At 35.6% G+C, this 27485-nt stretch overlaps 2 protein-coding genes and 1 non-coding gene across 4 annotated transcripts in view; 2 read left to right on the top strand and 1 right to left on the bottom strand.

The window, feature by feature from the left end:
• Positions 1 to 27485, bottom strand: part of UNC13C (unc-13 homolog C) — a 538361-nt gene that overhangs the window by 418561 nt on the left and 92315 nt on the right. For both annotated transcript variants that reach the window (XM_008705990.2, XM_040620622.1), the window contains exons 2-3: positions 952 to 974; positions 288 to 352 (exon numbers count right to left, since the gene is read on the bottom strand). In XM_008705990.2, the coding sequence (XP_008704212.2) occupies positions 288 to 352; positions 952 to 974 (88 nt within the window). The remainder of the gene's footprint in view (positions 1 to 287; positions 353 to 951; positions 975 to 27485) is intronic.
• On the top strand, positions 18485 to 18588 carry LOC121100247. Its single transcript, XR_005832003.1, has one exon. It is a non-coding gene; the product is annotated as a U6 spliceosomal RNA (small nuclear RNA).
• Positions 26167 to 27059, top strand: LOC103676766 (transcription elongation factor A protein-like 8). The gene is given in 2 exon segments (XM_040620623.1): positions 26167 to 26622; positions 26624 to 27059. Coding segments are annotated over 2 exon segments (417 nt in total). The 5' UTR covers positions 26167 to 26380; the 3' UTR covers positions 26799 to 27059.

Genomic DNA, 27485 nt, shown 5'->3' on the forward strand with positions numbered 1-27485 from the left:
GTGTATTTGTGTATAGAATGAAAATAACTAATCCATTTAGGTGATTTTGAATTTCTTCTTTGTATATAGACACATGTAAGATTAATTAAATATATATGCACACACAGTTCTACTTTATTAAAAACAAAACAAAACTCTAAAAGCTACTTTGTGAAATAAGAAAGCAACAGTAAGGCTAGTTAATTATACCATCATGCAGCATCCTGCGTTCAAAATGCATATGTTGAGAGCACATCCAAGTACCACTGATGAATGGAATGAATTAAAAAGCTTATGAATGTACTCACCCACCAATCGCCTGGAGCCCAGAGAATTTGGAAGCATCCAAATCGCTGCCACTTACTATCCGAGCCTTAAATCAAAAACAAGAAAAAAAAAAAAACAAAAACAAAAGAAAAACAAACAGGCTTTTAGCATACCGTAGCTGCATATACATGAATTTGGGACACAAGTCAACTGCACTAGACATGTAACACCTAGTATGACAGATGCTAAGCAGGGTCAGCTCCAAGTCAAAGCTACTGTGTTTTTGTGAGTGGAGGTTTTGAAATTAGCTGTCAGCATTTAAAGAGAAGCACTGGCACAGTCCAGGAAAATATATCATATTCCCAATACTATTTGCCCTTAAAACTTGCTATGTGCAGTGAACATCATTAATCAGTCAGGGAGATCGTGATTAACCAGACTTAAGAACAGATGCTGAGTTTGACCGCAGCAGACCCCTAGGTTGGCAAGTGTAAGCTAAAGAAAGCGCAGCTGGCAAGGTGTAACCTCTTCATAAACGCAACATATCGGGGGCACACTTACAGGACAACCAAAGAATGGAAAGCTGCGATAACATGCACATTTCACAACTACAACAGAGGAACCACAACAGGTCTAATGTGTCACAAACAAACATGTACAAAAGACAAGGTTCCTCAGGAGAGAAGAAAAAGTATGATTTAAAACCTTTTCATCCATAGAACTGCTATCTGAAAGAGAATCAGGAAAAGGAATAAATATTAGATGGAGTACTTTAAGAAATCATTTAAACATACACATGAACAAAGTGTTAACTGTTTTACATTGTTTAAAATCAAACAGAATTTCAAGGCTGAACCCCAAGGGAAGAGGGATAGTTGGTCCTCATGATTTTAAGAGCTCGAAAATATGCCAGAATGCTTGAAAAGTATCAAAGGCTGATTATAGGGTTTAATGAAAGACAATGTGTCATATAAAGAAAAGAACACAATTGAAGAATCAGAAGTCCTAAGCCCCAGTTGGGGCTCTGCCACTTACTAAGCAAGGGGGCAAACTACCAAATTCTCTGGAGTCTGGAATCTAGTCCCAGCTCTGCAAAAAGGTCATGGATAGTTTGCTCATTGGCCTCCAAACATTGTTCAGAGAATCAATTGAGATGAATATATGTCAAAGTAAACCCCAGATGACTACATAAATTAAGCATGTTTTGTTAAGGAATTATTTATTTATGGCTTGTCAGAGAAGCTCAAGAGCTAAAAGATTAATCAAATATACTCCACTTTGCAAATAAAAAAAACTGATGCCTGAAAGCACTTCAATGACTTGATAAGATCACAAAGCTAGTGATTGGCAGAATGGGACACAAATCCAGGGCCGCTGATCCCCCATCTGCTGCCCTTTAGGTCCCATGTTTCAGGTAAGCTGAAAAAAACAGGGGTGGCTGGTCCACAGTTCTCCAGTGCAATTTAAGATACATCATGGGGTAAACATTTCTCAGTTGCAACTGCTCTTGGGCCCAAGATGAACAATGATGAATGATGGACTAAAATTTATTTATCTATCTATTTATTATTTTTTTGGTGGACAGCAAAGCAAGATTTACTGAGCAATAGCAAAGTGATAGTACAAAGCTCCCAAGGAGGGAAAGGACCTGAAGGGGTTGCCTGGACTAATTTTTTTTTTTTTTTTTAACTCAAGTCTGAATCTGCCAGGATCCATTTCTACCTTACATAGTATTGCTCTTAAACTTATTAATTCAGTTTTGCTTATTAGTAGAAAGCTGGAGGAGCTTCTCTATGAATACAAGTGGGCAAAGAGCTAGAGCTAAAATGATCTTGGGGTTCACAGAGTCAAAACCTTTCATTTTTATGGATGAGCCCCAACAATATAAAGATTTATCTAGGTCATATAGCTCAATGACAACTTTTATTGATAAAAATGTGAAATGTATTTGTTTTCTTGACTCATTAAGTATGGCTTAACTACTTGGCAGTATTTTGGCTATATTTTAGATTTTTTCAGTATCTCAGAGTTAAGTCTTTGAATATAAAACAGGATAAAAGCACAATAAAAAAGATCTTACTTATGGCCATAAAAATTTTTAAGATACTGCATACAATATAGAAAATTAAACATTAAAAAAGAATATACCCATGAAAACTGTCACAAGCATAACTTAAAGTCATATAATAACTAATTTGAGATATCAACTGGTCAGACAATATGCATCTGCATTTCAATAGTTACCAAAAAGCTGTTTGATAAAATTTCAGAACAAAACCCTCTAAATAATTTTTTAAATGTATTTAAAATTGATTGGAATGAATCTTGAGCTTAATATGTTAAAAAACATGCTACTTCCAGAGACACAAAATTTAAGTGTGAATTATTAGGGCATTCCCATTATTCCAAGCAAAATGAAAATGTACACAGCCATCATTTTAACCTATTTCTTGAAATTCTGATCAATGTACTAACGCAGACCAATTAAAGCAAAAATAAACAATATAAATGTTAGAAGGCAGAACACAAAGTTATTTTCATTTTAAACCCAAAAGACAAGTCACCTGGAAAACTGTTAGGGTTAAAAAAATAGATAGCAAAGTGAACATAAATAACAGGAACAGCTATTTCCTACAAACTCTTGGTAAGTAGCTTGAAAAACAATGACAAGAGATCTGATTTCAAATACCAATTACTTTGACATTGTCTCCCATTAATAACTGGATTCTATATCAACCATTCCAGTGAGTAAAGGTAATCTTAACAAAGTCAATTACTTTGCAGCTGCTAAATCTAGTACATTTCAACTTTTTCAATCATTATTCAATTCATTCCTTCACTGAATACATATTTTTATGAATTACCAGCAAATCTTTTTTGTTCACTCCTACTCCTTCCTTGTCCACCTGGTCTCCTGTCCTCCTTGAAATCTTTCTAAATACAGTTAAAATCATACCACTTCCCTTCCTTGTTTAAAACCCACCAAGGCTACCCAGTGCCCACAGGAGAGAAAACAGATCTGTATCTTCTGCAGGCTCATGAGCCCTCATTCACATCCTACACTTTGGCCACAATTAAGTTCTCGCCATTTCATCTTCATGGCATGCTCTTTGAACTCTGTGTGCCTTTGCATTTTCAGTATCCTTCTCTAAAACAAGTGTTTGCCTTCTTCATCTAGGGGTCAGCCTCCAAAACTCAGTTAAAGCATTGCCCTCTCTGCTGGAAACGTGTAACATCTCAGGGATTCATGGCTTGTGTACGTGATTATCCTCCTGGATAATCCTCATCTTTGTCAGTTTCTTCATCTGCAGTCCTCCTAGATAAAAGCGCCTTTAACTTCCTCTAATTTCTACTACATTTCTGAAATATAATGGATGACCAATAAATGTTTGGTGAACAGTGAGTGAACCTTAAATAAGCTACATTTTATGGAAGTATCTAAAAATCCAAATAAAATTTATTTCATCTTCTTGTGTAGGAAAGATAAATTATTTTATAACACATTGATAGATTTAGTAGTTAAAATCCTAATGGCAAGTTGCCGTAGGGTTAAGAATATTTCAAGTATAACTGGATTAATAAGTCAAAACATCGATGACCTTTTAAAAGGAGAATTATGAGGAAAGTCTGTAAGGATTTTAAAAGTCTATACTAACCAAATATTACTGTCCCGGCAAAACAGATTGAAAGATAAATTCAACAAATTAGCCAAGTAACAAACCCTTGTACTTAAGAATTCAACAAATAAGGAACGATAGATTGTTATCAAAGACAAAGACACATACCAGTCAATAAATGATGCTTAGAACATAGGTTAAGTATCTGTAATACTTATTTACATCCTCATCTCAGACATAGCTCATGAAGTTGAAGATGTAGTAATTAAATGAGAGGAAACAAGTAAAAATAGAAAGGAATATTTATTAACTATGGAATAAGGAGATACAGTTAGAGGAAAAGTTCATTAAGTCTGTTATGCTCATTTAGTGCTTTTGTATATAAAAACAAAGAAAATGAAGTATATTTGCTAAAAACACGTATGTTGGTATATTCGGTATATAAAGAACTGTTACAAGTCTCTAAAAAAATGACCCTAATGCCCCCCAAAATTGGTCAAGAATGTGACCAGATAACATACAAATCAGAATGCAACAATGGTAAGTAAGCATGAAATATGATATAATTTACTAAAACTATGCCTCATCAGATCATAAAATTAGTAAAAATCAGAATATCTTAATGATATTAAAAATAATACTGAAGGCTGTTAAAGATGTCATTAATCTGACACTCTGATGCATGGCTGATGACAGTGAAACAGTCATAAAATTTTTAGAAAAATTTTAGTGATGTCTAGCAATAGACTGTTTTGATGAGAAAAATTTTTTTCAAGTTGATGCTAAGGAAATTATTTTTGTTACAGACTGAATTATGTCCCCCAAAATTCACATGTCGAGGTCCTAACCCACAGCACTCAGAAGGTAGGCTTCTTTGGAAAGAGTTGTTGCAGATATAGTTAACATAAGGTCATACGTGAATATGGTGGTTCCCAATCCAATAGGACCAGTGTCTTCATTAAAAGGAGATATTTAGAAACAAATGCACACACAAGAAAAGCACCATCTGAAGACTGCAGCTTGCTGCCACAGGCCAAGGACATCTACCAGATGCTAGAAGAGAGGCCTGGACAGATCCTTCCCTAACATTTTCACATGGAGCACTGTCCTTTCAACATACCTTCATCTCAGACATCTAGCCTCGAGAACTGTGAGACAACAGGTTTCTGTTGTCCTAAGTCAGTTTATAGTACTTTGTTTTTATCAGCCATGGCAAACTAACAATTTTAAGTCATGAAAAAAAAATTAATGTGTAAAGATCTGCACTTTCATTTTTCACACACACACACACACACACACACACACACAGAACCTTGAAAAAACATGCATAATCAAGTATAGAAATATGGGTTGAAAATTATGTTCTAAGGACGCCTGGGTGGCTCAGCTGGCTAAGCATCTGCTTTTGGCTCAGGTCATAATCCCAGGGTCCTGGGATCAAATCTTGCATCAGGCTCCTTGCTTAGAGGGGAGCCAGCTTCTCCCTCTGCCTGCTGCTCCCTCTGCTTGTGCTCTCTGACAGATAAATAAAATCTTAAAAAACAAACAATTATGGTCTATGACATTGATTCAATAATTTGTGACCATTAAAATACACATATTTAAAATACTATATAAAACGTAGGAAATGTTATGTGTATATACATATTTACATATATAATGTAGGTTTAATATACATCATACATATATTTATTACATAATCAGAACATACACACACTCACAATGGCTTTGTTTCCTGACAAATCACCTTTTGTTCTACATGTAGCTGTTTTTGCTTACTCAAATTCTGATTAAACCTCTGTAATTACCAAAAAACCCTTCATAATTACATACTGCTTGCCAATGCTCCTGGTCTCAAAGTCCTATCATTGCACAAGGTCATCTTGCAGTTCAGCGACTTAATGTTGTTCAGATAAGCCCATGATGCATCCATCTACTTTAGAGTGAAACCTCCTCTATAAATAGGATTGAAGTGAAGTTCCAGGTTACTAGTTAATTTTTTTAAGCTTATTAAATATTTACTAGGCGAATATCAGTATCTATTCAATCACGCTGCATAGGAACCTAAAAAACTAAACTATTAAGGTTTTAAGAATATATGTAATATAAGTGCGTCTCCTTAGTATTAATTTCATCACTGTTTCTCTCGTGAGAAGGAACTTCCTTCCTCAAGAAGGAACTTCGAATGTGATTTAAGGAAACATGTGACCTCCCGAGCACTCAATTTTCCTTCATACGTAAATGAAATGGGAGGGTTTGGCCAGCGTATATCTAAAGGCTCTATCTCTAAATTCTATGATTTTGTTTCTCTAGATAAATTTTCAGTGTAACAAGAAATATTTACTCACCAGTTTCCACTCAAAATATTAATACCTATCACCTAAATTTGAGATCTATTTCACAATTTAAGATAAAAGTAAAAATTGCGTTGTTGTGTTTCCTTTCTTGATATTTCATCCTTGTTACAACACTTTTTGAAGAAAATTTAGATCAAAGAGATCTGAAAGCTTATAAAGAATCTGAGCTCTGGAGGCCTATCTAGCTTAGGAATTTCCTTAAACTATTTTGCTCTAATGTCCTTCTTTGCTCTCTAGTCCAAGTATAAAACAAACCTCCCGCTAGTGACAATATTGTTCACTATCCACTTTGGAAATAGGTTTATTTTCCAGCATATCGAAATACATATGACTTTTAAAACATGTATATGATGCCTGAAAATCATGAGATGGGAGCTGAAAACAATCCAGAGAAAAAACCTATATTGAAATCACAGGATTGTTGAATTTCCATTGACCTTTACAGAGTACCTACTACATATTAGATATTTTGCAAAGACCTTACCTGCTCTTTTATTGAATCCTACTAATTGTCTTGTAAGGCTATCAACATTCACTAGATTTTGCCAAGGCAGAGGAAACCTTTGGCCTGGCTCACATTTCCATTATAATTCTGGATATAATGGGGTGGGTGCTGAGTGACAGATTAATGCTCATATCTCATACACTTTTTTGTTCAGTTATGGACGGGGGGATTAACTTAAAAAACTGAGAGACAATACAATATGGTAAGGATATATGAAAGATATGAACAAGTTGATATGAAAGCATAGAGAAAAATCTCCTAACTCTGCAGCCAGAGAGGACACTGGGTTTGTAAACAATTCGTGACGGCAATGATTTATGAATGGGCATTTGTCAGTTCAATGAAGCCATTCTTAGAGGAAAAAATTTACAAAGGCACTGAAGCTTGAAAGAGTATAGAGTATTAGGAACTGAAACATGGGAGCGTGATAGTGAAGAATTTTAATAAATAAAATGTAGATGAATAGGGTTTATTGCATAAAAATCTTTATAGATTCAATTAAGGAATTTAAATTATACTCTAATTGTAATGTAGAACCACAGACTGTTTTCAATCAAGACTGTGACATGTAACATGATCAGAGTTTTATTTTGTTTTTAGAAATCTAGGCCAGTCCTCTGGACAATAACACAGAATAAGAGGATATAGAAAGATTCTGCTCTCTGGCCCACCTATATCATAATTCTACACGCATGCACAACTGTTAGGTAACAATTTTCTTTTTATTAAGTAAGTTCTAGGCCCAACATGAGCCTTGACCTTACGAACCTGAGATCAAGAGTTCCATGCTCCACCAACTGAACCAGCCATGAGCCTTGACCTTATGAACCTGAGATCAAGAGTTCCATGCTCCACCAACTGAACCAGCCACGCACCCCACCTAAGTAACAATTTTTAATATGTTGTATAACTGAGCCTGGTAGGCTCAGTTGCTTAAGTGGCTGCCTTCGGCTCGGGTCATGATCCCAGGGTCTTGGGATCAAGTCCCACATCAGGCTTCCTGCTCAGCTGGGAGCCTACTTCTCCCTCAGCCCTTCCCCCCTGCTCATGCTCCTTCTCTCTCAACGTCCCCCCGAAATAAATACATAAAATATTCTTTAAAAAGCATGTTGTATACCTGAAAATAATGTAACATTTTGTGTCAACTATACTCAAAAAGTTATTTACAAAACTCTAAAACATATCCAAGCTTAGGGGTGACTGGGTGGCTCATTCAGTTAAGCAACTGACTCTTGATTTCAGCTCAGGTCATAATCCCAGCTTTATTTTGCTGAGATCAAGCCCTGAGACAGGATGGGTTCTGCACTCAGCAGAGAATCTGCTTAAGATTCTCTCTCTCCCTCCGCCCCCAACCCCCTCACCCCCGTATTCACTCACACACTCTTGGACGCTCTAAAATAAATAAATCGTAAAAATACGTATTTAAGCTTAAAAGGAAAACAAATATAATTCCCCCAATCGCTAAAAATGAAGTAGCAATTCACCATTAATAGTGAATGAAGTTAAAGCTGAAATTGCTCTCAGAGGCACTGGAATAATTTATTTACTCAACAAGCATTGATCAAGTGACCCCTAAAATGCTAAGCATGTGCTAGGGGCTAGAGATATGAAGATTGAAAATAAAGATAAATATCACTATTCCTCATAGAACTTCAGTGGTAAGCCCACACTACAGAATCTATGCAACAATAAAAGCTAAAACTTTTTTCGGAGCCACCAGGATAAAACAGTGAATTGATACAATGTCAGCACATACAATATAAATGCATGAGATAAAAACTATGAGCATGGAGAAACAATAAGGAAGTTTTCCATTTACCTGGAAACATAATTGGAAAATTTTTACCCATGATAAAGGAAACCTCAAGCTTATATGAAATGTGGGTTCAGAATTCACATCAAATTGAAAACTGAAATACATTAACTCTTTTCACTTTAAATACTATTAAAAATTGATGATGCACCTGGCCACAAAAGAAACTCAACATATTCCATAAAAGTGGTGTCATCAAGACCAATTAAACAAGAAATTAACATTGAGTTGGCAATTTAAAACCACCATGACCAAACAAGAAACTATGTTTAGAAATACATAAGCATTCCCAAATATGATTTGGGGAGGAAAAACAAAAACAGTGGAAATTACAAAATACTAATAACTAAACTAATATTAAACGTACATCAACATACATGTGCAGACATGTACTTTGGGATAAATTAGTCATAATAGGATGCTAACAGCTTTAAAAGCATATTTTAAATATAACTAAATTAAAAGAGACAAGGTAAAAATTCAACTCAAGAATCATAGAATAGTAGTAAAAATAAGGACAGTAAAGATGCAAAATACGTAAAATTATTTTCTGAAAAAAAATGTGTGAAGTGTGAGGTGATATCTCATTGTGGTTTTGATTTGCATTTTTCTGATAATGAATGATGGCGAGCAGCTCTTCATGTGTCTGTTGGCCACCTGTATGTCTTCTTTGGAGAAATGTTTATTCAGGTCCTCTGCCCATTTTTTGATCAGATTGTTTGGGACGTTTTTCGATATTGTGTTGTAGCAGTTATTTATATAGTTTGGATATTAACCCCTTAATTCAGTCTAGCATTTGCAAATATCTTCCTCCACTTAGTGGGTTACTTTTTTGCTTTATTGATGGTTTCCTTTGCTGGGCAAAAGGCCTATATTTTGATGTAGTTCCAACAGTTTACTTTTGCTTTTGTTTCCCTTAAGACATCTCTAGAAAAATGTTGCTATGGCTGATGTCAAAGAATTACTGTCTGTGTTCCCTTCTAGTAGTTTTATGATTTTAAGTCTCACATTCAGATCTTTAATCCACTTTGAGTTCATTTTTGTGTGTGGTGTGAGAAAGTGGTCCAGTTTCTTTTTTGCATGTAGCCGGTTTTCCCAACACCGTTTGTTGAAGAGACTGACTGTCTTTTTCCCACTGTGTATTCTTGCTTCCTTTGCCATGCATTGACCATGTAAGCATGGGTTGACTTCTGGGCTCTCTATGCTGTTCCACTGATCTATGCTAGATTTTTTTTTTTAAATGCTAGAATCAAAGAGATAAGAAATAACAAGTGTTGGTGAGGATGTGAAGAAAAAGGAACCCTTGCATACTGTTGGTGGGAATGTAAATTGGTACAGCCCCTGGGACAAACAGTATAGAAGTTCCTCAAAAAATTAAAAGTAGAAGTACCATGTGATTCAGTACCATGTGATTCTACTTCTGGGTATTTACCTCCCCAAAAATAAAAATATCAATTTAAAAAGATATATGCACCCTTATGTTTTTACTGCAGCATTACTTACAGTAGCCAAGGTATGGAAGCAACTGATACATGATACATGAATGGACGAAGAATGTGTGTGTGTGTGTGTGTGTGTGTGTATCCATATAAATAGCCATTAAAAAATTTTATATATATATATCTCTCCAAATATAGCCATATTTAGCCATTAAAAGGATGAGATCTTGCCATTTGTGACAACATAGATGGATCTAGAGGGCATACATGCTAAGCGAAGTAACTCAGACTGAGAAAGACAAATACTATATGATTTCACTCATATGTAGAATCTAAAAAAACAGAACAAATGAACAAAAAGTGAATCAAACCTATAAATACAGTGAACAAACTGATGGTGACCAGAGGGGAAGAGGGTGAGGGATGGGCAAAATGGCTGAAGGACAGGAGATATAGGCTTCCAATTATGGAATGAATAAGTTATAGGAATAATAGGTACAGCATAGGGAATATATTCTATGATATTATAATCGTGTTGTATGGTGACAGATGGTACCTATTCTTGTGGTGAGCATAGCAAAAGAGAGTTGTTGAATCACTATTTTGTACACCTGAATCTGATGTAAAATTGTGAACTATACTCAAAAAGTTATGAAAGAAAGATTGCTTCTTTAAAGCATTAAATAAAATTATATTTATCAAGACTGGTTGAAAAGAGGGAATACATATGAACAATAGCATTATGTAAAAAGGATACAACTGAAGATGCAGTGGATATTTTTTAAAATTGAAAGTATGCTACAAACATCTTTGTGTCAATGCTAAAACTTGAAGGTAATTTTCTAAAAACATTAACAAAAATATAATTTCTAAAAGAAATTGCTAACATTTACACAAAAATATAGAAAACAAAAACCATTACTCAGGTACTTTATTCAGTAGGAAAATCTCCCCAAAAAGAACACCAGATGATTTTTTAAAGTTTTATCAAGTCTACATGAAATAGATAATACCAATGTAATATAAATTTGACTATAGAAGTAAAGGGAGAACACAGAATGGAAATATTAATGTACACTTTCTAAGGCTAGTATAAGCTTGCTATTAAAATCAGAGAAGGATAGTAAAAACTAAGATTATATAGAAGTATCATATAGGAGAGCTCATGAGCAAAATCCTAAATAAAATTTTTGTATTTGATCCAGCATGGGTGTACACATTTATCCAAGTTGGATTTATCCCCAAAATAAAATAGTGCTTTAACAATATAAAAATCAGACTTGCTTCCAGAAAAAAATGGATAGACTTTCCCTATTACTTCCACAAAATACAACTAAAAACTTTCAACACAATATATAAAATAAACACATATAAGGTGCTGCAAGTTGGAGAGATGGCATACTGGCTAGTGACTTTGGACACAAAGCATAATACAGTGTTGAGTTTTCTGGGTTTTCTGTTTGCCTCAAATATCCCAAACTGGACATTGCATCCAGAGATATCAATGGTGCCGACAAGAAAAACTCCAAGGAAAACCTACTCTCTTTAGCAGAGGAACCAAGAAAGGGACAGGCCACTCGGACAGAAACTTTTAGATGATAATTAACCCACTCTAGCCAAACATCACACACAAAATCCTGTGGCCCCCATTTCCACTCCTGTCAGTGAAGGTCAAAGGAGTGCCCGGACTTCTACCATTGCTGGACTGTAATGAGGTACTCCAATCCCCAATACGGGCTGGAGTGCTGTCAGGGAAGGCCAAGTAGGGAGCTGGAAATCACACAGACAGCCTGAACTTCTTCCCTACAAAAGTAGTAATGAGACAACTTTCCCTCCTCGCTGGAGTGGTATTGAAAGAGGCCTAGTAGAAAGTTGGGACTTTCATCCCTGCTCAGCCATACATAACAAAATCACCCCCTCAATGTCAGTGGTGGCTATACAGGAAGCAGCAGTTAGGCACCTGTTCCCTTCTAAGCTAGGGTGGTATAAGCAGAGACCCAGTAGGAAGCCTCAACTCAAAGTCATGCCCAACACAGTAACAAAAAGTTCCTCCTCCTGGGTATCTATGGAAACCAAGAAAAAAAACCCTAAATTTCCATCTCCACCTAGAAGAAATGAGTCAAGTTCTCATTCAAGTACTAGAGCACTGTCAGACAAGATAAAACACAAGATTTAAGTAAAACCCAAAGTCCTATAATACCCAAAATGCCATTATTAAAATCACTTTTCATACCAGGGACCTCAAACTGAATGGGGAAAGACAACAGACACCAATGTGATAATCCAGATGTTAAAGTGTCTGAACAAGGATTTTAAAGCAGCCAATAAAAAATGTTTCAACAAACAATTATAAATATATCTGAAACCAATGAGTAGAAAGTTTTACTGAAGGAGTAGACAGTCTCAAAGAAATTGAAGATATGAAAACCAAATGGAAATTTTAGAAATAAAAAAATATAGCCACTGAAATATTACTAAGCAGATGGACTCAACAGCCATTTGAAAGAAAAATCAATGAACTTGAATATAAAACAGTAGAAATTACACAGTCTGAATTACAGAGCCTGAAAATAAGTGTTAGGGACAGGTAGGGTTATAATAAAAAATTAAAAAGATAATATTCATCTCATTGGAGTTTCAGAAAGAAGAAAGAGGAATAGAATTCTGAGTCTACTCAAACTGCAGTAACAAAATACAATAGACTGAGTAGCTTAAGCAACAGACATTTACTTCTCACAGTCCTGGAGAATGGAAAGTCCAAGATTAAGGTGCTATCAGATTTGACTCTTGGTAAGGGCTCTCTTCCTGGCTTGCAGAGGTCCACCTTCTCACTGTATCCTCACATGACAGAGTGAGCTCTGGTCTCTCTTCTTATTCTGATAGGAACACTGATCCCACCATTGAGCCCTACCCTCATGACCACATCTAAACCTTATTAACATTCAAAGGCCCCATGTTCAAATACAATCACATTAGGAGTTAGGGTTTCAACATCTGAATTTTGGGAGGGCACAAACACTGAGTCCATAACAGAGATAAAAATGTATTCAATAAAAAATACCTAAAAAATTCTTCAAGTTTTGCAAAAAATAAACAAAACACAAATCTGCAGAATAAGCTGATAAGCCATACACAGGACAAACTGAAAAATTCATGTCAAGACACATCACAAACTCCTGAAAACTAAAAGCAAAGAAAAAATATTGACAGTAGTAAGAGAAATGGCACATTATCTGTAGGGAGAAACAATTTGAATGAGAATGGATCTTCTTTCAAAAACCACAGAGGCAGAAAGAAATGGCATAACACTTTTTGAGTGCTGAAGAAGAAAATGATCAACCCAAGATTCCATATTCAGTGAAAACATGTCCTCAGGAATGAAGAGGCAATCAAGACATTCTCAGATGAAGGAAAACTATGAGACTTTATAAGCAGCCAACTTACTTTAAATGAATGGCTAAAATTTTCTGAACAGAAAGGAAATGAAAAAAGGAGTCTTGAAACATCCAGAGAGTGAGTGAATGATAAAAGCAAAACTATGGGTATATACAGTATGCTCTCCTTCTCCTCTTGAGTTTTCTATATTATGTTTGATGGTTGAAACAAAAAGTTTAACACTATCTAATGTGGTTCTCAATGTATACAGAGGAAATATTTAAGACAATTTTACTTTAAATGTGAGAGAATAAATATAGTGGTAGATAAGGTTTTTGTACTTCACTAGAACTGTTAAAATGTATTCACCAGTCAATTTTGACAAAGTATGTATATATAATGTGTAGTAGGCAAATTAGTGGTCCCCAGAGACAACCATAATTCTTAGAACCTAAATAATTTATTTAATATGGAAAAGGGAAATTAAAGTTGCAGATAGAACTAAGTTTGGTAATCAACTGATCTTCATATAGGAATATTATCCAGGGTTATCTGGTAGGTCCAATGTGATCAGAAGGATACTCGAAGTGGAAGAAGAAGATAGAGTGAGGTCAGAGTGATGTAATATTAAAAAGCTCAACACACAGGGGCACCTAGGTGGCTCAGTTGGTTGAGCGTCCAACTCTTGGTTTCAGCTCAGGTCACAATTTCAGAGTCATGGGATTGAGTCCCATGTCAGACTCTGCTCAACAGGGAGTCTGATAGGGATTCTTTCCATCTCACTCTGTCTCTCCCCTGCTTCAGATAATAAATAAGTCTTTTCAAAAATGCTCAACACACAGTTGCTGGTTTTGAAGATAGAGAAGATGTTTACGAGCTAAAAAATCCGAGTGCATCTAAAACCTGGAAAAATCATTGAAACAGATTCTTCCCTAAGCCTCCAGAAGGGTACACAGCTGTGCTTATACTTTGACTTTAGTCCAGTGATCCTGTAACAGACCTTTCACCTTCAGGATTCTAAGATAAAAATTTGTGTTTTAGTTTGTGGCAATTTTTTAAGGAAGCAATAAAAAAAAGCTTATACATAATGCAATACCAAGAGTTGTCACTAAAAAGGTTATACAAAGAGAGACGCTGAAAAACTTAAAGTGTACAAGTAATCTATAGAAATGCAAAAAAGATAGACAATGAAAACCAGAGAAAACAGAAGACAAAGAATAAAATGGCAGATTTAAGCCTTATCAATAATTGCATTAAATGTAAATGGTCTAAATATATCAAATAAAGCATAATGGGATGGATGAAAAACATCATGACCTAACTATATGCTCAGGAACTCAATTCAAATATAATGATATAGGCAGGCTAAAAGTAAACAAATGGAAAAAGATATACTATACAATCAAAAGAATATAGTTTCACTCATTTATGGAACATAAGAAGTAGGAAGATAGGTAGGAGAAGAAAGGGAAGAAGAAAGGGGGGGTAAACAGAAGGGGGAATGAACCATCAGAGACTATGGACTCTGGGAAACAAACTGAGGGCATCAGAGGGGAGAGGGGTGGGGGAATGGGATAGGCTGGTGATGCGTATTAAGGAGGGCACATATTGCATGGTGCACTGGGTGTTATACGCAAGTAATAAATCATGGAACTTTACATCAAAAACTAGGGATGTACTGTATGGCGACTAACATAATAAAAAAATAATAAAAAAAAAAAGAAAAGGATATAGTAGTAGCTAAACCAGTATCTGATGATGCAGACTTCCTAGCAAATGAATATTAATAGAGAGGCATACTGTATAATGACATAAAGGTAAATCGACCAGGAAGACATAATAATCCAAAATGAGATGTAACTGAAAAGTAGACAAATCCACAATTATTGTCAGTCATTTAAATCCCCACCCTACAGTGATGAGAATCAAAGAAATTATTAATATATGCAAAGGTATACCATGTTCATGAATCGAAACCGTTCAGATACAAAATGCCAACTGTCTCCAAATTTTATATATGCATATATATGGATATGTATACACGTATATATATTTTACTTTTTCATGACTTATTTTATAGTCATAGTAACCAAGACTGTGTGATATCAGTAAAGTTAAACAATTGATCAATGCAACAGAATACAAAACCCAAATAAAGACCCACACAACTCATTTTTTTTAAATAAGGATGAAAAAGCAACTCAGTGGAGGATAGATTTTTAAACAACTGGTGCTTGAGTAACTGGATATTTACAAGCAAAAACACCACCCTCAACCTAAACCTCATACCTTAACACAAAAATTATTTCAAAATGGATATTTAAATATGAAATAAAAATTATGAAAAACCTTAACTCAAGAAAAAGTCTCCAAAACAAAACTTGGTGAAGAGTTCTTAATCATAACATCAAAAGCATGATACAAAAAAATAAAAATCAATAATTTGGTCTTAAAAACTTTGCTCTTGGAAAACCCATGTAAAAAGAACTTAAAGAAAAGCTATAAATTGGAAAATATTTGGAAACCATAAACTGAACAAAGAACTTGTACCTATAATATATAAAAAACTCTTAAAACTCAACAGAAAACAGCAACCATACATACATTACAATTAGAAAATGAGCTAAAGATGTAGAGACATTTCACTGATGAGGACATATGAATGACAAACAAGCACATGAAAAGATGATCAGTATCACTAGATATTCAGGAAATGCAAATTGGAGCTGTGATGAAATGTTTCTATGTACCTATATGGACAGTTAAATAACAAAAATATTGACAATACCAAATGCTAAAAAGGATGCAGTGAAACTGGGTCTCTCATACATTGTCAGTGTAAATGTAAAATATAATAACTCTCAGTTTGACAATTTCTTAAAAAATTAAATATACCTCTACAATAGAGCCAGCAATTGAACTCCTGGGCATTCATCATGGAAAAATGAAACATCCACACAAGTCTTACAAAGGACTGTTCCTAACAGCTTTATTTTTAATAGCCTCAAACTGGAAACAACCAAAATATCCTTCAATAGGTAAATAAAGTGTGATACATCCCAGGAATACATTAGTATTCCTTAAATAGTAGTCAGCAATAAAAATGAACTGATGTGCACAGCAACTTAGATCTCAAGGGCATTATGTTAAGAGAAAAAAAATAACAAGATGACAGATATTATAGGACTCCATTTATTTGAAATTATACAGACGGAAAACAGATTAGTGGTTGCCAGGGGTTATGCAAGGTTAAACATGGGAGGGGTGGATGAGAGAGACTACACAAGCATGATGGAATAGTTCTATATTTGGATTGCAGTGATGGTTACACAATCTACACATATGATAAAATGACAAATATTTACACATATTTACCAGTGTCAAATCCCTGGTCTTTATATTGTACTCCAACTATCTAACATGTAACTATTAGGGGAAACTGAGTGAAGGGTATATGTGATCTCTATACTATCTTTTCAATATCCTGTTAACCTATCATTTTTTTAATTAAGCAGTTAAAAATCTGTGTTAAAAAATGAATTGTATTTAATTAAAACTACAATCCAATTTAAAGTTGGACAAAAATTTTGAATAGACACTTCACAAAAGAAAATGCATGAGCAGCCAAAAAGCACAAAGATTATGTTTGGGGAAGTAAAATTTAAAACCACAATGAGATACTATGATATATACTGTAGAATGATTGAAATTAAGACAATAACAGTGTTGGTAAGTATGTGAAGCAACTCAACCTTGCTTACCCTGAGAATGTAAAATGCTACAATCACACTGGAAAACAGGTGGTTATTTCTTAAAAATTTAAACATGGTACCAAAATATGGAAAGAGCCCAGATGTCCACTGACAGATGAATCGATAAAGATGTGATTTTTACACAGACATACGACAAGCACACACACTGGAATAATAACTCAGCCATCAAAAAATTAATTCTTGCTATTTGCAACGATGTGGCTGGAACTAGAGGGTATTATGCTAAGTGAAATAAGTCAGTCAGAGAAAGACAAATACCATATGATCTTGTTGATATGTGGAATTTAAGAAGCTAAACAGATGAACATAGGGGAGGGGAAGGTAAAATAAGACAAAAACAGAGAGGGAGGAAAAATCATAAAAGACTCCTAACTGTAGGAAACAAACTGAGGGTTGCTGGAGGGGAGGTGGGTAGGGGGATGGTGTAACTGGGTGATGGGTATTAAGGAGGGCACCTCAAGTAATGGGCACTGGGTGTTGTATGCAACTGATGAATCACTAAATTTTACCTCTGAAACTAATAATACATGTTTATTAAATTGAATTTAAATTAAAAATTAAAGTCACCCTGAAAAAAATTAAATATGGTACATTAAAACCTAAATGTGGACTAACTTTATATATATATAGAATATATGTGTTATATCTATATACATATCTAAAGATATGTTCTTTGTATAAATTACCATAAGACACAGAAAGCATAAATTATCAAGAATGGGAATGACAAATATATCACATCAGAAGTAAAGAAACAACAGAAGAGCAGGAGAACGTATTTGTAACATACAGCAGAGGATTAGCTTTGCCTCCATAAAAGAATTTGAAAAACAGGTAGAAAAATTGCATATTGAATTGCATTTCCTAAGAGGAAATTAACATAGGAAAAGGTGCTCAAACTGTTCAGCTATGAGGATTGTGCAAGTTAACACTAAGCACTGATATTTTATTTCACAACCACTGGAACAGAAAAGAAAATGAAATACCTGAGACTGTCAAGTTGTTATGGAGGGAAACTTCTATGAAGTACTGTTAAAAATGTATATGACCACTTTTGAAAATGAAATCAGTTTCCAAGTAAGGTTGAAATTTTCTCACCCAATTGCCCAACAAATCTTTTAGGTATGTAACATGAAGAGAACCTTACACTTATGTAGCAGATTACAATTAAAATATTTACTACAACTGTATTTGTCATAGGGAATACTGTACCATATTTTTCCTATTAATAGGGAATAGTCTTGATGTATTTATGGTAAAATACATTTAAATGAGTTAATTAGACCAATAGGCATCAATGTCGTTTTTAATATAACATTGAGTTTTAAAGGCAAGTTGCAGAATTATGTAGTCTGGAATGTTCGTTTTGGCAGCACATATACTAAAATTGGAATGATACAGAGAAGATTAGCATGGACCCCGCGCAAGGATGACAGAATTATCTAGCATGGCATCATTTCTATATTTATGAATAGTAAAATTATAATACATCCTAGAAGAATACACATGAGATTTTTTTAATAGAGATTGTCCCTAGGAAAGGAAGGAAAGACTAGAGAGTGAAATAACCTTTAAAGAACAGTAGCTCCTTTCATGGCTCCCTATTTATTACCACACAACCCATTCCATTCCTCTCTGCCTCCCGTGACTGGCTCCTTGTGCCCTCAAGTATTCTTTGGCTTTTCCATTTACCAAATCTTAACATACTTTGATGATACCCCATCAATTACACATGGGGCAAAGCAGAGTACAGAGCAAATGACATGCAAACAAAAATTTCTTGTTGGAATCCTTGTATCTCAGAACCAAAAGGCTTCTTAGAGATCTTGTCACCCAGTGGGCTTCAAGTTGTGTTCTGAGAAGCCCTGGACTTCCCGAGAGGCACTTCACTGGGCAAGGAAGGGCTTGGCAGCTAGGACTCAGAACCCACCACCTTGGATTCAAGCACAGCAGTTTTGATTTTATCTGCTTTATAACTGGGTCTGAAGATTTTGTTTCCAAAAACAGTGCTCTTCAGAAGGAGAACAAAAACCCCTCAGTTTAGGCATTAACTTTATTTTTTTTTATAAGAACATAATAAAGTCATTTTCTAGCAAGATCACATAACTCTTCTATGTTTAACCGATTTGATGTTTATGGAATTCTCAGTGCAATGGGAAACTGTTAAGGAAGGTATGCAGGAATCTTTGGTTTCTAACATCTACCTCGTATAAAACAAGAGGATGCTTTCTCAAGTGTCAAGACAAAATGAAATAATTATATTTCATTTACCATTACAGCAATTCTGGCATGAATTCAGGGAGAAAGGAGAAGGAAGAGTTCACTCCGTCAAATTTTGCAGTGCACATCACACCCTGCTCTTTCACCAAGAAGAGGAAGAGTCATCAACTTGTATAGGCACAACTCTTTGATTCATTTAACCTAGTGATAGCCCTGTAAGTCAGTCTAATGTGTTAAAGAAAGTGCAATGGGGTGTGAGCTTTTGCAAAGCAACTGTTTACTCTAATATGAAGTTGCCAGAGGAAAAACTAAGTCATCAAGCTTTCCATCCCTGCCTGTTAGCTAGTTAATCTCTAATGCAAGTCATTCATGAAGCTAATAAGTTCTCTTCAAGAAAATCACTTTAAGAAAAAAAAAAAAAAGGAATAATTATATTAGGCACCAAAGTTCATGAGGAAGAAAATTCACAACAACTCTGATCTTTGCTCCAAGGCTCTGCTGAACGGTGCGGAAAACTAATAATCATTAATTTTCACAAAAGATGTCATGTGGCTAGAGCTATAGTGTTCAAATAATATTCAATTACATTTTTTCTAATGAGAGAAAACCTCTTTTAATCATTTTGAAACCAATTACCATGAAATGCATTATTTTATTCCTGTAATATCTTCACTACAAGTCTTCAGAACATGGACAGCAGTTTCACTTCCCAGGATCTACACTGAAAACACACAAGTTGATTTTGCATTCAGATCTCATTCGACCAACAAACAGAATAATGACATTTTTTTCTACTCCTCTTGGTATAGAATTTTTGAAAAGTACTGTTTGTCTCTTGCAGAATTTCCCCCTTCAGAATTATCTATTAATATCTCTACTTTAAACAGAAGACCTGTAACCGTACTTAAAGGTGATGTTTAGATGAGACCTCTTCTCGACTGCTAATGCCTAGGGATGATGGTATAGCCACAAAGCAGAGGGACTTTGATAGGGAATGGTTTTCAAAATCTGTCTCAACAGATTTGGCAGGAGGAGAGGGATTATTCACCCATATCTCCATCCCCACCCCTGCAATTTAGAATCCACACTATTTCATGATTCTACCTCTTATCGAGGAGTGCCTGTACACACAGAGCTAACAGGGTATGGATTATTCTAAAGACTAAAAACTAAATTGTTATTCAGAAAATAGAGCTTGTAAAAATTTTGCCTCCGCTGGCAAAGAACTTGATATTTTTAGGTCTCAGTTTTGTAATCCTTTAGCTAGAGGCTGAGACAGCCACACACGGAAAAGATTTCTAATCCTAGGAAACCTCTGTCAATTCAGGGGTGAAGATAGAAAAGGTGGGTGGGGTATCCCCATAAACAGGTGGAGAGGACAGGAATCACACTCTAGGTAAATGAATTGTAAGCCTGCACCCATATTCCAGGTTCTGACTCTCATTCAATATATCTTATTTCCTCCCAGCTGAATGTATAAAAGCAAACCACCCCAGTATCGAACAGCCACATGGAATGCTCCCTCTTCTGAATTTGCTGAGGAGTACCTCCGTCTACAGAGTTTCCTGAATCTGTAGTATTCCCCATAGCAGACTCATTCTCCTGTAATTACTAAGTCAAACCATGGGAGAAAAATCCACTGACTGTATATTTTTACCTTTTTAACCTACTGCTATTAGTTCTCAGCAAAAATAATACAAATGGAGAGAAAACATCAAGTCACACCTAAGTGAAAGACAAGCGCCTTCCCTTTGATCACCAATAACTATCTAGCATAGGAGGAAATCTACTTTCTATGGCAGAGTGGGGGAGGAAATTTAGTATAATTTGAGACTTCATATCAAATCTACATACTTGATAATTTTTTCTTCACCTATTTGTGATTTTAAATGAAAGCGTTTACTAAAATACATCTTTTGTAGAAATAACAGAAAAACTATTGTCAAACCATTATCTTCAAAAATTGCTACAGAACCAGAAACAAAAGATGCTTGAAAAAGTCTCTGAAGTATGTTTCACTGTTTTACAATGTGTGGTAGCACACACACAGTCACAGAAACCATCATTCTTTTGCTTCTACCAGTATAAGGAAGGAAATTTTTATAAGAAAGTAACTTAGTATAAAGGACTAAAATTTCAATCCTCTCAAGACTCAACTCAAATCTTCTAATGAGAAGTTTCATTTCAAACGATGCTTTGCTCTTTTTTATATAATTCTAGAATGAAAACAAAGAGGCTTTAAGAGATGGTCTAATCTATTCTCATGTTTCCTTAAAAGTAGAGAGCAAAACCATCTGAAAGTAATGGGAATAATGCTATTTAATATAAAAGTCTGAGAAAACTATTTCCCGTATGCGTTGTACATCACTCTAATACCCTTTAAACTAATAGCTGAGTTCTCATTCTGTAGGAAAGCAGTGTCACTGAAAGCCAATTCTCCTCCAGTTCTCAGTTGGGTTCCCAAGTTGGATTAATAACATAAATTTTAAAGACTGCCTTATTTTACTACCTCTCTGTAGATTGTGAACTCCTTCAAAAATGGGAGCCAGTAATCATCTTTATAACCAATTCTACATTTTAACTCCATGCCTGGCACATACTTGTGTATATCAAGCAATACAAGTGTGTCAGACACTAAGTTAAACTGGCTTGGAAAGGCTTATATTGATATTTGAATGATTATTTAAAATACAAGTTCTCTTGTTATGACCTTCCCCCTACCCTTATACCAGGTGGTCCTTATTTTCAGCCTTATTCTGTTCAATCACTGGTATATTTTAAAAGGTCAAAAAGTCAGGGGCACCTGGGTGGCTCAGTAGGTTAAACACCCAACTCTTGATTTTGGCTCAGGTCATGATCTCAGGATTGTGGGATCGTGACCCATGTTGGGCTCCCTGCTTAAGTGGGGAGTCTGCTTGAGATTTTGCCCCTACCCCACTCATTCTCCCTCACTCCCTCCCTCTCTCTAAAACAAATCTTTGAAAAGAAATCAGAAAGTCAGACCAGGACTTAGGCATTCAATTGTGATATGGGAAATATTTGAAATAAAGAAAACTATCAAAAATATTAGTCACAATTTTCTTTTTATTGGCTTTTTTTTTTTTTAGATTTTATTTATTTATTTGACAGAGATAGAGACAGCCAGCGAGAGAGGGAACACAAGCAGGGGGAGTGGGAGAGGAAGAAGCAGGCTCATAGCAGAGGAGCCTGATGTGGGGCTCGATCCCATAACATCGGGATCACGCCCTGAGCCGAAGGCAGACGCTTAACCGCTGTGCCACCCAGGCGCCCCTATTGGCTAACTTTCTGATATTGTTTTTCAAAAAAACATATTTAATTTCATCATGGTCAGTTGATGTCTGCTGTATACTAACCTGTGAAGCTACTTTGGAGAATTTACTTTTCCAGGAATACATCATCATTCTAAAAGTATCTTTCATTATACAGTATAGGAACATATATGAGGAAAAAAAAAAAAAAAAAAGCAAGGAAAGTGCTTTTTCTCTCTTTCCTGTCTTGCCCGACTGCTACTGTCAGTACCAACCTTGATTCAACTTTCACTGCTGTCTAATTGCCATTAAACACATGTTGGGAAATATCATAAAAAAAGACATGAATGCTGCCTGTCCTGTGAGCTGGGCCAGGGCATTTGGAGGCTCCTCACCCTCTTCCCTGTCCTTAGAATGTGGGTTCCACTTACCTTTCCTGCTGCCAGAGGCTGCTCCAAGGTCATAGCCTTGAGATGATGTGGTGTTCAAAACACCTGCACAGTATACATGACTGCGCAAAGTTTTAGGGGCTCTTCATAAACTTTTTAGAAGAGTAGACATGGGAATCCATCTGCCTTGTTGCCACACAAGTCAAGCCTCATATGGAAGTTCCCTTTGCTTATTCACACTCCCAACCTGGAATGGCCTGCATCTTTTAGTCTCTCCCTGCCCTGAGTACAAGGACAATTTCAGATTGGAACACTCCCAAGAGGGTTGCAAACCAACAACACACAGCCTGATTTGACATTCTGGCCAGCCTAACCCTGAGTGATATAGTAGTTATCTATAAAATGTCTTTTCGGAGGATGGATGGAAGAAAAGAAAGACTGAAAAAAGAAATTTGTTGGGTAAAAAAATATGAAGACCCATAAAACAGAAAGGATTAACTTTATTTGAAAGGCTAAAGGATGACTTATCTGCTGAAACTAAAGAAAATAAGAGAAAAAGAATGTGTGTGATATGATGCTTACATGCTTTTATTCTAAGCCAGCCCATCACAAGCCCTTCTCTTAAGCTTTCAAATCTTAAACACTTCAGCAGCAAACCTGAAAATATTTTTACCTTTTTTTAATGTTAGAAGGGTTTAGGTGGTCCTTGGGGGTACTTCAAGTTCTTGTTTAAATATTTATTCACTTCCAGATGACTGGAGGACCAATAATAATTCATTTTTATAAGAAAGGAAATTATCCACTCTGACAAACCCAAATTCTAGGCTTCTGATCCTGCTCTCTATATATCATCTCCTAATGCTATAAACATGAATCTCGAAGGTCTTATAATTCTTTCTCATTTCAAATGAAGGCTAATGCTTCTGAAATGGATTCACTACATTACTCATATCTGCTGAGTCAAGGGATCTGAAAATGCTGTTATACCAACAAACAGAATTATTATAGCTCATTACAACTACACCATGAAGGATGATTCTAGTACATGCTGCAGTCATTGCATTTAAGAACAAAGTATCTACCTGGTGACCATCTCTAATTTGGTGAGACTCAAGCATCTTAAATTCATTAAATTTAAAAACAGAACTAACCTATAGTTCTCCTAATCTTACTGCTGCATTCTCTTTGTGTAAAGGATGGTAATGGCTTCCATCCAGTCATGAAGTCTAAGCCTTGAAGTCATCCTCAACTTTCTATTCCATTCATTCCATTCACTCCCAAATTCAGCTAGTCAGTAAATTTGGTTGAACCATCTCCTAAACCCTGTCACACTCACACTCTTCCACCCAATCCTATCCCTGCCATAGTTCAGATTTTCATGATTTCTGAAACAGTATGATTTTCCTGCCTCTGGATTTCATCACAAACTGGTAGACGTGTCTTTTGTCATTTGTAGTAGAGGGTGTTGTTAGATTTCAAGCTTTCTATTCCTTTTCCATGTGAGGGCTTTAGGATACAAAGTTAAACTTTTATTTAAAAATGAATTGGCCAAGGGGTGCCTGGGTGGCACAGCGGTTAAGGGTCTGCCTTCGGCTCAGGGCGTGATCCCGGTGTTATGGGATCAAGCCCCACATCAGGCTCCTCTGCTATGAGCCTGCTTCTTCCTCTCCCACTCCCCCTGCTTGTGTTCCCTCTCTTGCTGGCTGTCTCTATCTCTGTCAAATAAATAAATAAAATCTTAAAAAAAAAAAAATGAATTGGCCAAAAACATGTATCTCTTCTCCCTTTTGTCACTTGTGACAATAAAAGATTAAAGCATATAAAATCTTTAGAATCAAGGAAGCAACATGAAAGAACCTAAAGTATAAACTTATTCTGAGGAACGCTTCAGATTCCAGACTATAAAGTGATGAGGGTGTTTAGGTTGGGGGGTACAGCAAGGAATATACACCAAGAGAAAGGAGTTGAAAGCAAGAGAATGATTTGCTATCTGAATACAGTATTTGGACCCCTAGGTACTGTTCACCACCACGCAGTCAAGCTGTCACTGCCCCAGGAAGGAGACCCAAGGATTATTCTCATGAGAAATCTGAGAAGTATGGACCCTAACACTCCAGTAAAATGGTGAGAGTGAGATATAAACAGCGAAGTTAAATAAAATCCTATATATGAACTAATGAACTATCAGACCCCTTGCTCAATCTACTTCTAGAGCCACAAAACAGGCAAATGCCTCTTCAAAACTATTCAACTAAAGTGTTGAGAAATATAGGTGAGAAAAGTTTCTCAGAAGTCAGAACAGGAAGAAAAGGGCAATGAAAAAATAAATTTAGAGACCAATCCTGGACATCCACTCCCAAGTTAAAACAATTCCACAGAGAAGACCAAAGAAATTTGTGGAAAATAAATCAACTCAAGGACTTTAGGGGGGGGGGGGGGGANGTTACTACAGACAAAAACATTTCCAAATATGAATATGTTTCCTCCACACCCCCCCAAAAAAAGTTTAAATAAGTGACTTTCAAATGGATCCCTTCTCAGAAAGTTATTGATCTCCACGATTACAAAGAGCTAATTCCAAAAAGAGAGTCAAGGCAGCTTACGAGAACAATAAAGGGAATTCCCAGGATGGTTGCCAATGGAAATCCCAGGAAGAGTGATGAAGCAGGGATCCAGAGCAATCAGCCCAGGACCAATAATACTGAGAGTTGTCTGATAGGTATGATGGTCCATGTAGGAAGAAATAATTGGGGCATGGAAATTTAAGCTAATGAATGAAAGGCAATTGATAATTCAAGGTAAAATGAAAGATGTTCAAATAAGTAATTTAACAGAAGAATTGTCTTGGGTTTGTACTAAAAGCTATATTTGTATCATGGTAAATATAAATGAGAACTATTTAAATAAAAATATGAAATATACAGCAATGGAAGGGTGAGTAGAGGACAAATTTGTTGAGTTTAATGCATATCTACTATAAAATCTATAAAATAGTTATTGAGAACTAAGAGACGGCATTATAAGCCATTATTTTGATATATGGAAGCCAAGATACTTTTGAGGTTGCTATGAAATAAAGTTCTAAAAGTAGAAAGAAAGAAAGAAAGAAAGAAAGAAAGAAAGAAAGAGAAAAAGGAAAAGAAAGGAGAAAAAAGAGAAAAAAGAAGAGAAAAAAAGAGAAAAGAGAAAAGAAAAGAAAAAAGAGAAAAGAAGAGAAAAGAAAAGAAATAAGGTCTATTCTAATTCCATTAGATGTCTTTTAGATCACGGATTAAAACAACACATTCTTGAGCTCCGTATTGCTGGAGAAAGAGAAAAGTGCCCTGGATCCTTTCAAGACTCTTGCTCTTTTGTGCACAACACAAATCAAGTGAGGGATGAGGGAGGAAAATCCCTGGATCTCTGCAGGATTAATTTATTCAAAAGACATTAACAGAAAAATACTCAACATGCAAAAGTCGTCTGAAGAAAATGAAGGAAAACCACAGAATATGCTAAAGGCTGAGGCAGACTGCCCTTTGGAAGATGTACCACAGGAAGCAGAAGGAAATCCTCAACTTTCCAAAGAAGGAGTAAACCAGGAAGCAGAGGAAATCTTCGAAGACTGACCTGACCTGACTGGGGTTTAAAGAGGACACTCCCATAAGGCATTTGGACCTTGAAATGATAAAAGGAGCTGAAGAGTTGGAAAGGCTTAGGGGAGAGATAAGAAGAGTAAAAAACAAGTTTGTGATGATACACTGGAAGCAAAGACATTCCTGCAGTCATCCCTATTCTGTGTACTTTAGGCTTTGATTTTTTGTTTTTGGTCTGATATTAAAATCTGGCCCTCACTTTCTTTCTGTTAGCTTTTTCTGATATATCTTTGACCTTCATTTTACTTTTAATCATCTGGTGAAATTTTGTTTTAGGGCGTTTCCTTAGTACTAGAATCTCATCAGATTTTGTATTTTGTACCCATTCTCCAGGTCTGCTTTTCAATTGGAAAGTTTTTTTTTTTTTATTATTATGGTATTTTAGTCACCATACAGTACATCATTAGTTTTTGATGTAGTGTTCCATGATTCATTGCTTGCATATGACACCCAGTGCTCCAGGAAAGTTTCATACACATATGCATAAAAATATATTCATTCTATATTGTAAAGCAAAACATAACAGGTTGTAAAGCAGTATATTTGGTGTCAGGTCACATATGTAGGATTAAATCCCAAATCGTGTGTGCACATGTATGTATACATACATACAAACAAAAACTTAAGTGCTTATTTCTGTGTGATGTGAGTTCTTTTTGCTTATATTTTTTTCATGAACATGTGTCACACACACATGGAAAATTAAAGTTTTATAAGTAAGAGTCAAATAATTTGCAGCCAGCTTATAACGAACAGCAAAGGCAGCACCTAAACTCTTGATGGAAGATTAGAAAAACAAACAAACAGGGGCTCCTGGGTGGCACAGCGGTTAAGCGTCTGCCTTCGG

Source organism: Ursus maritimus, unplaced genomic scaffold (genome assembly GCF_017311325.1).
Source record: "Ursus maritimus isolate PB19 unplaced genomic scaffold, ASM1731132v1 scaffold_35, whole genome shotgun sequence".
Classification (NCBI taxonomy): domain Eukaryota; kingdom Metazoa; phylum Chordata; class Mammalia; order Carnivora; family Ursidae; genus Ursus; species Ursus maritimus.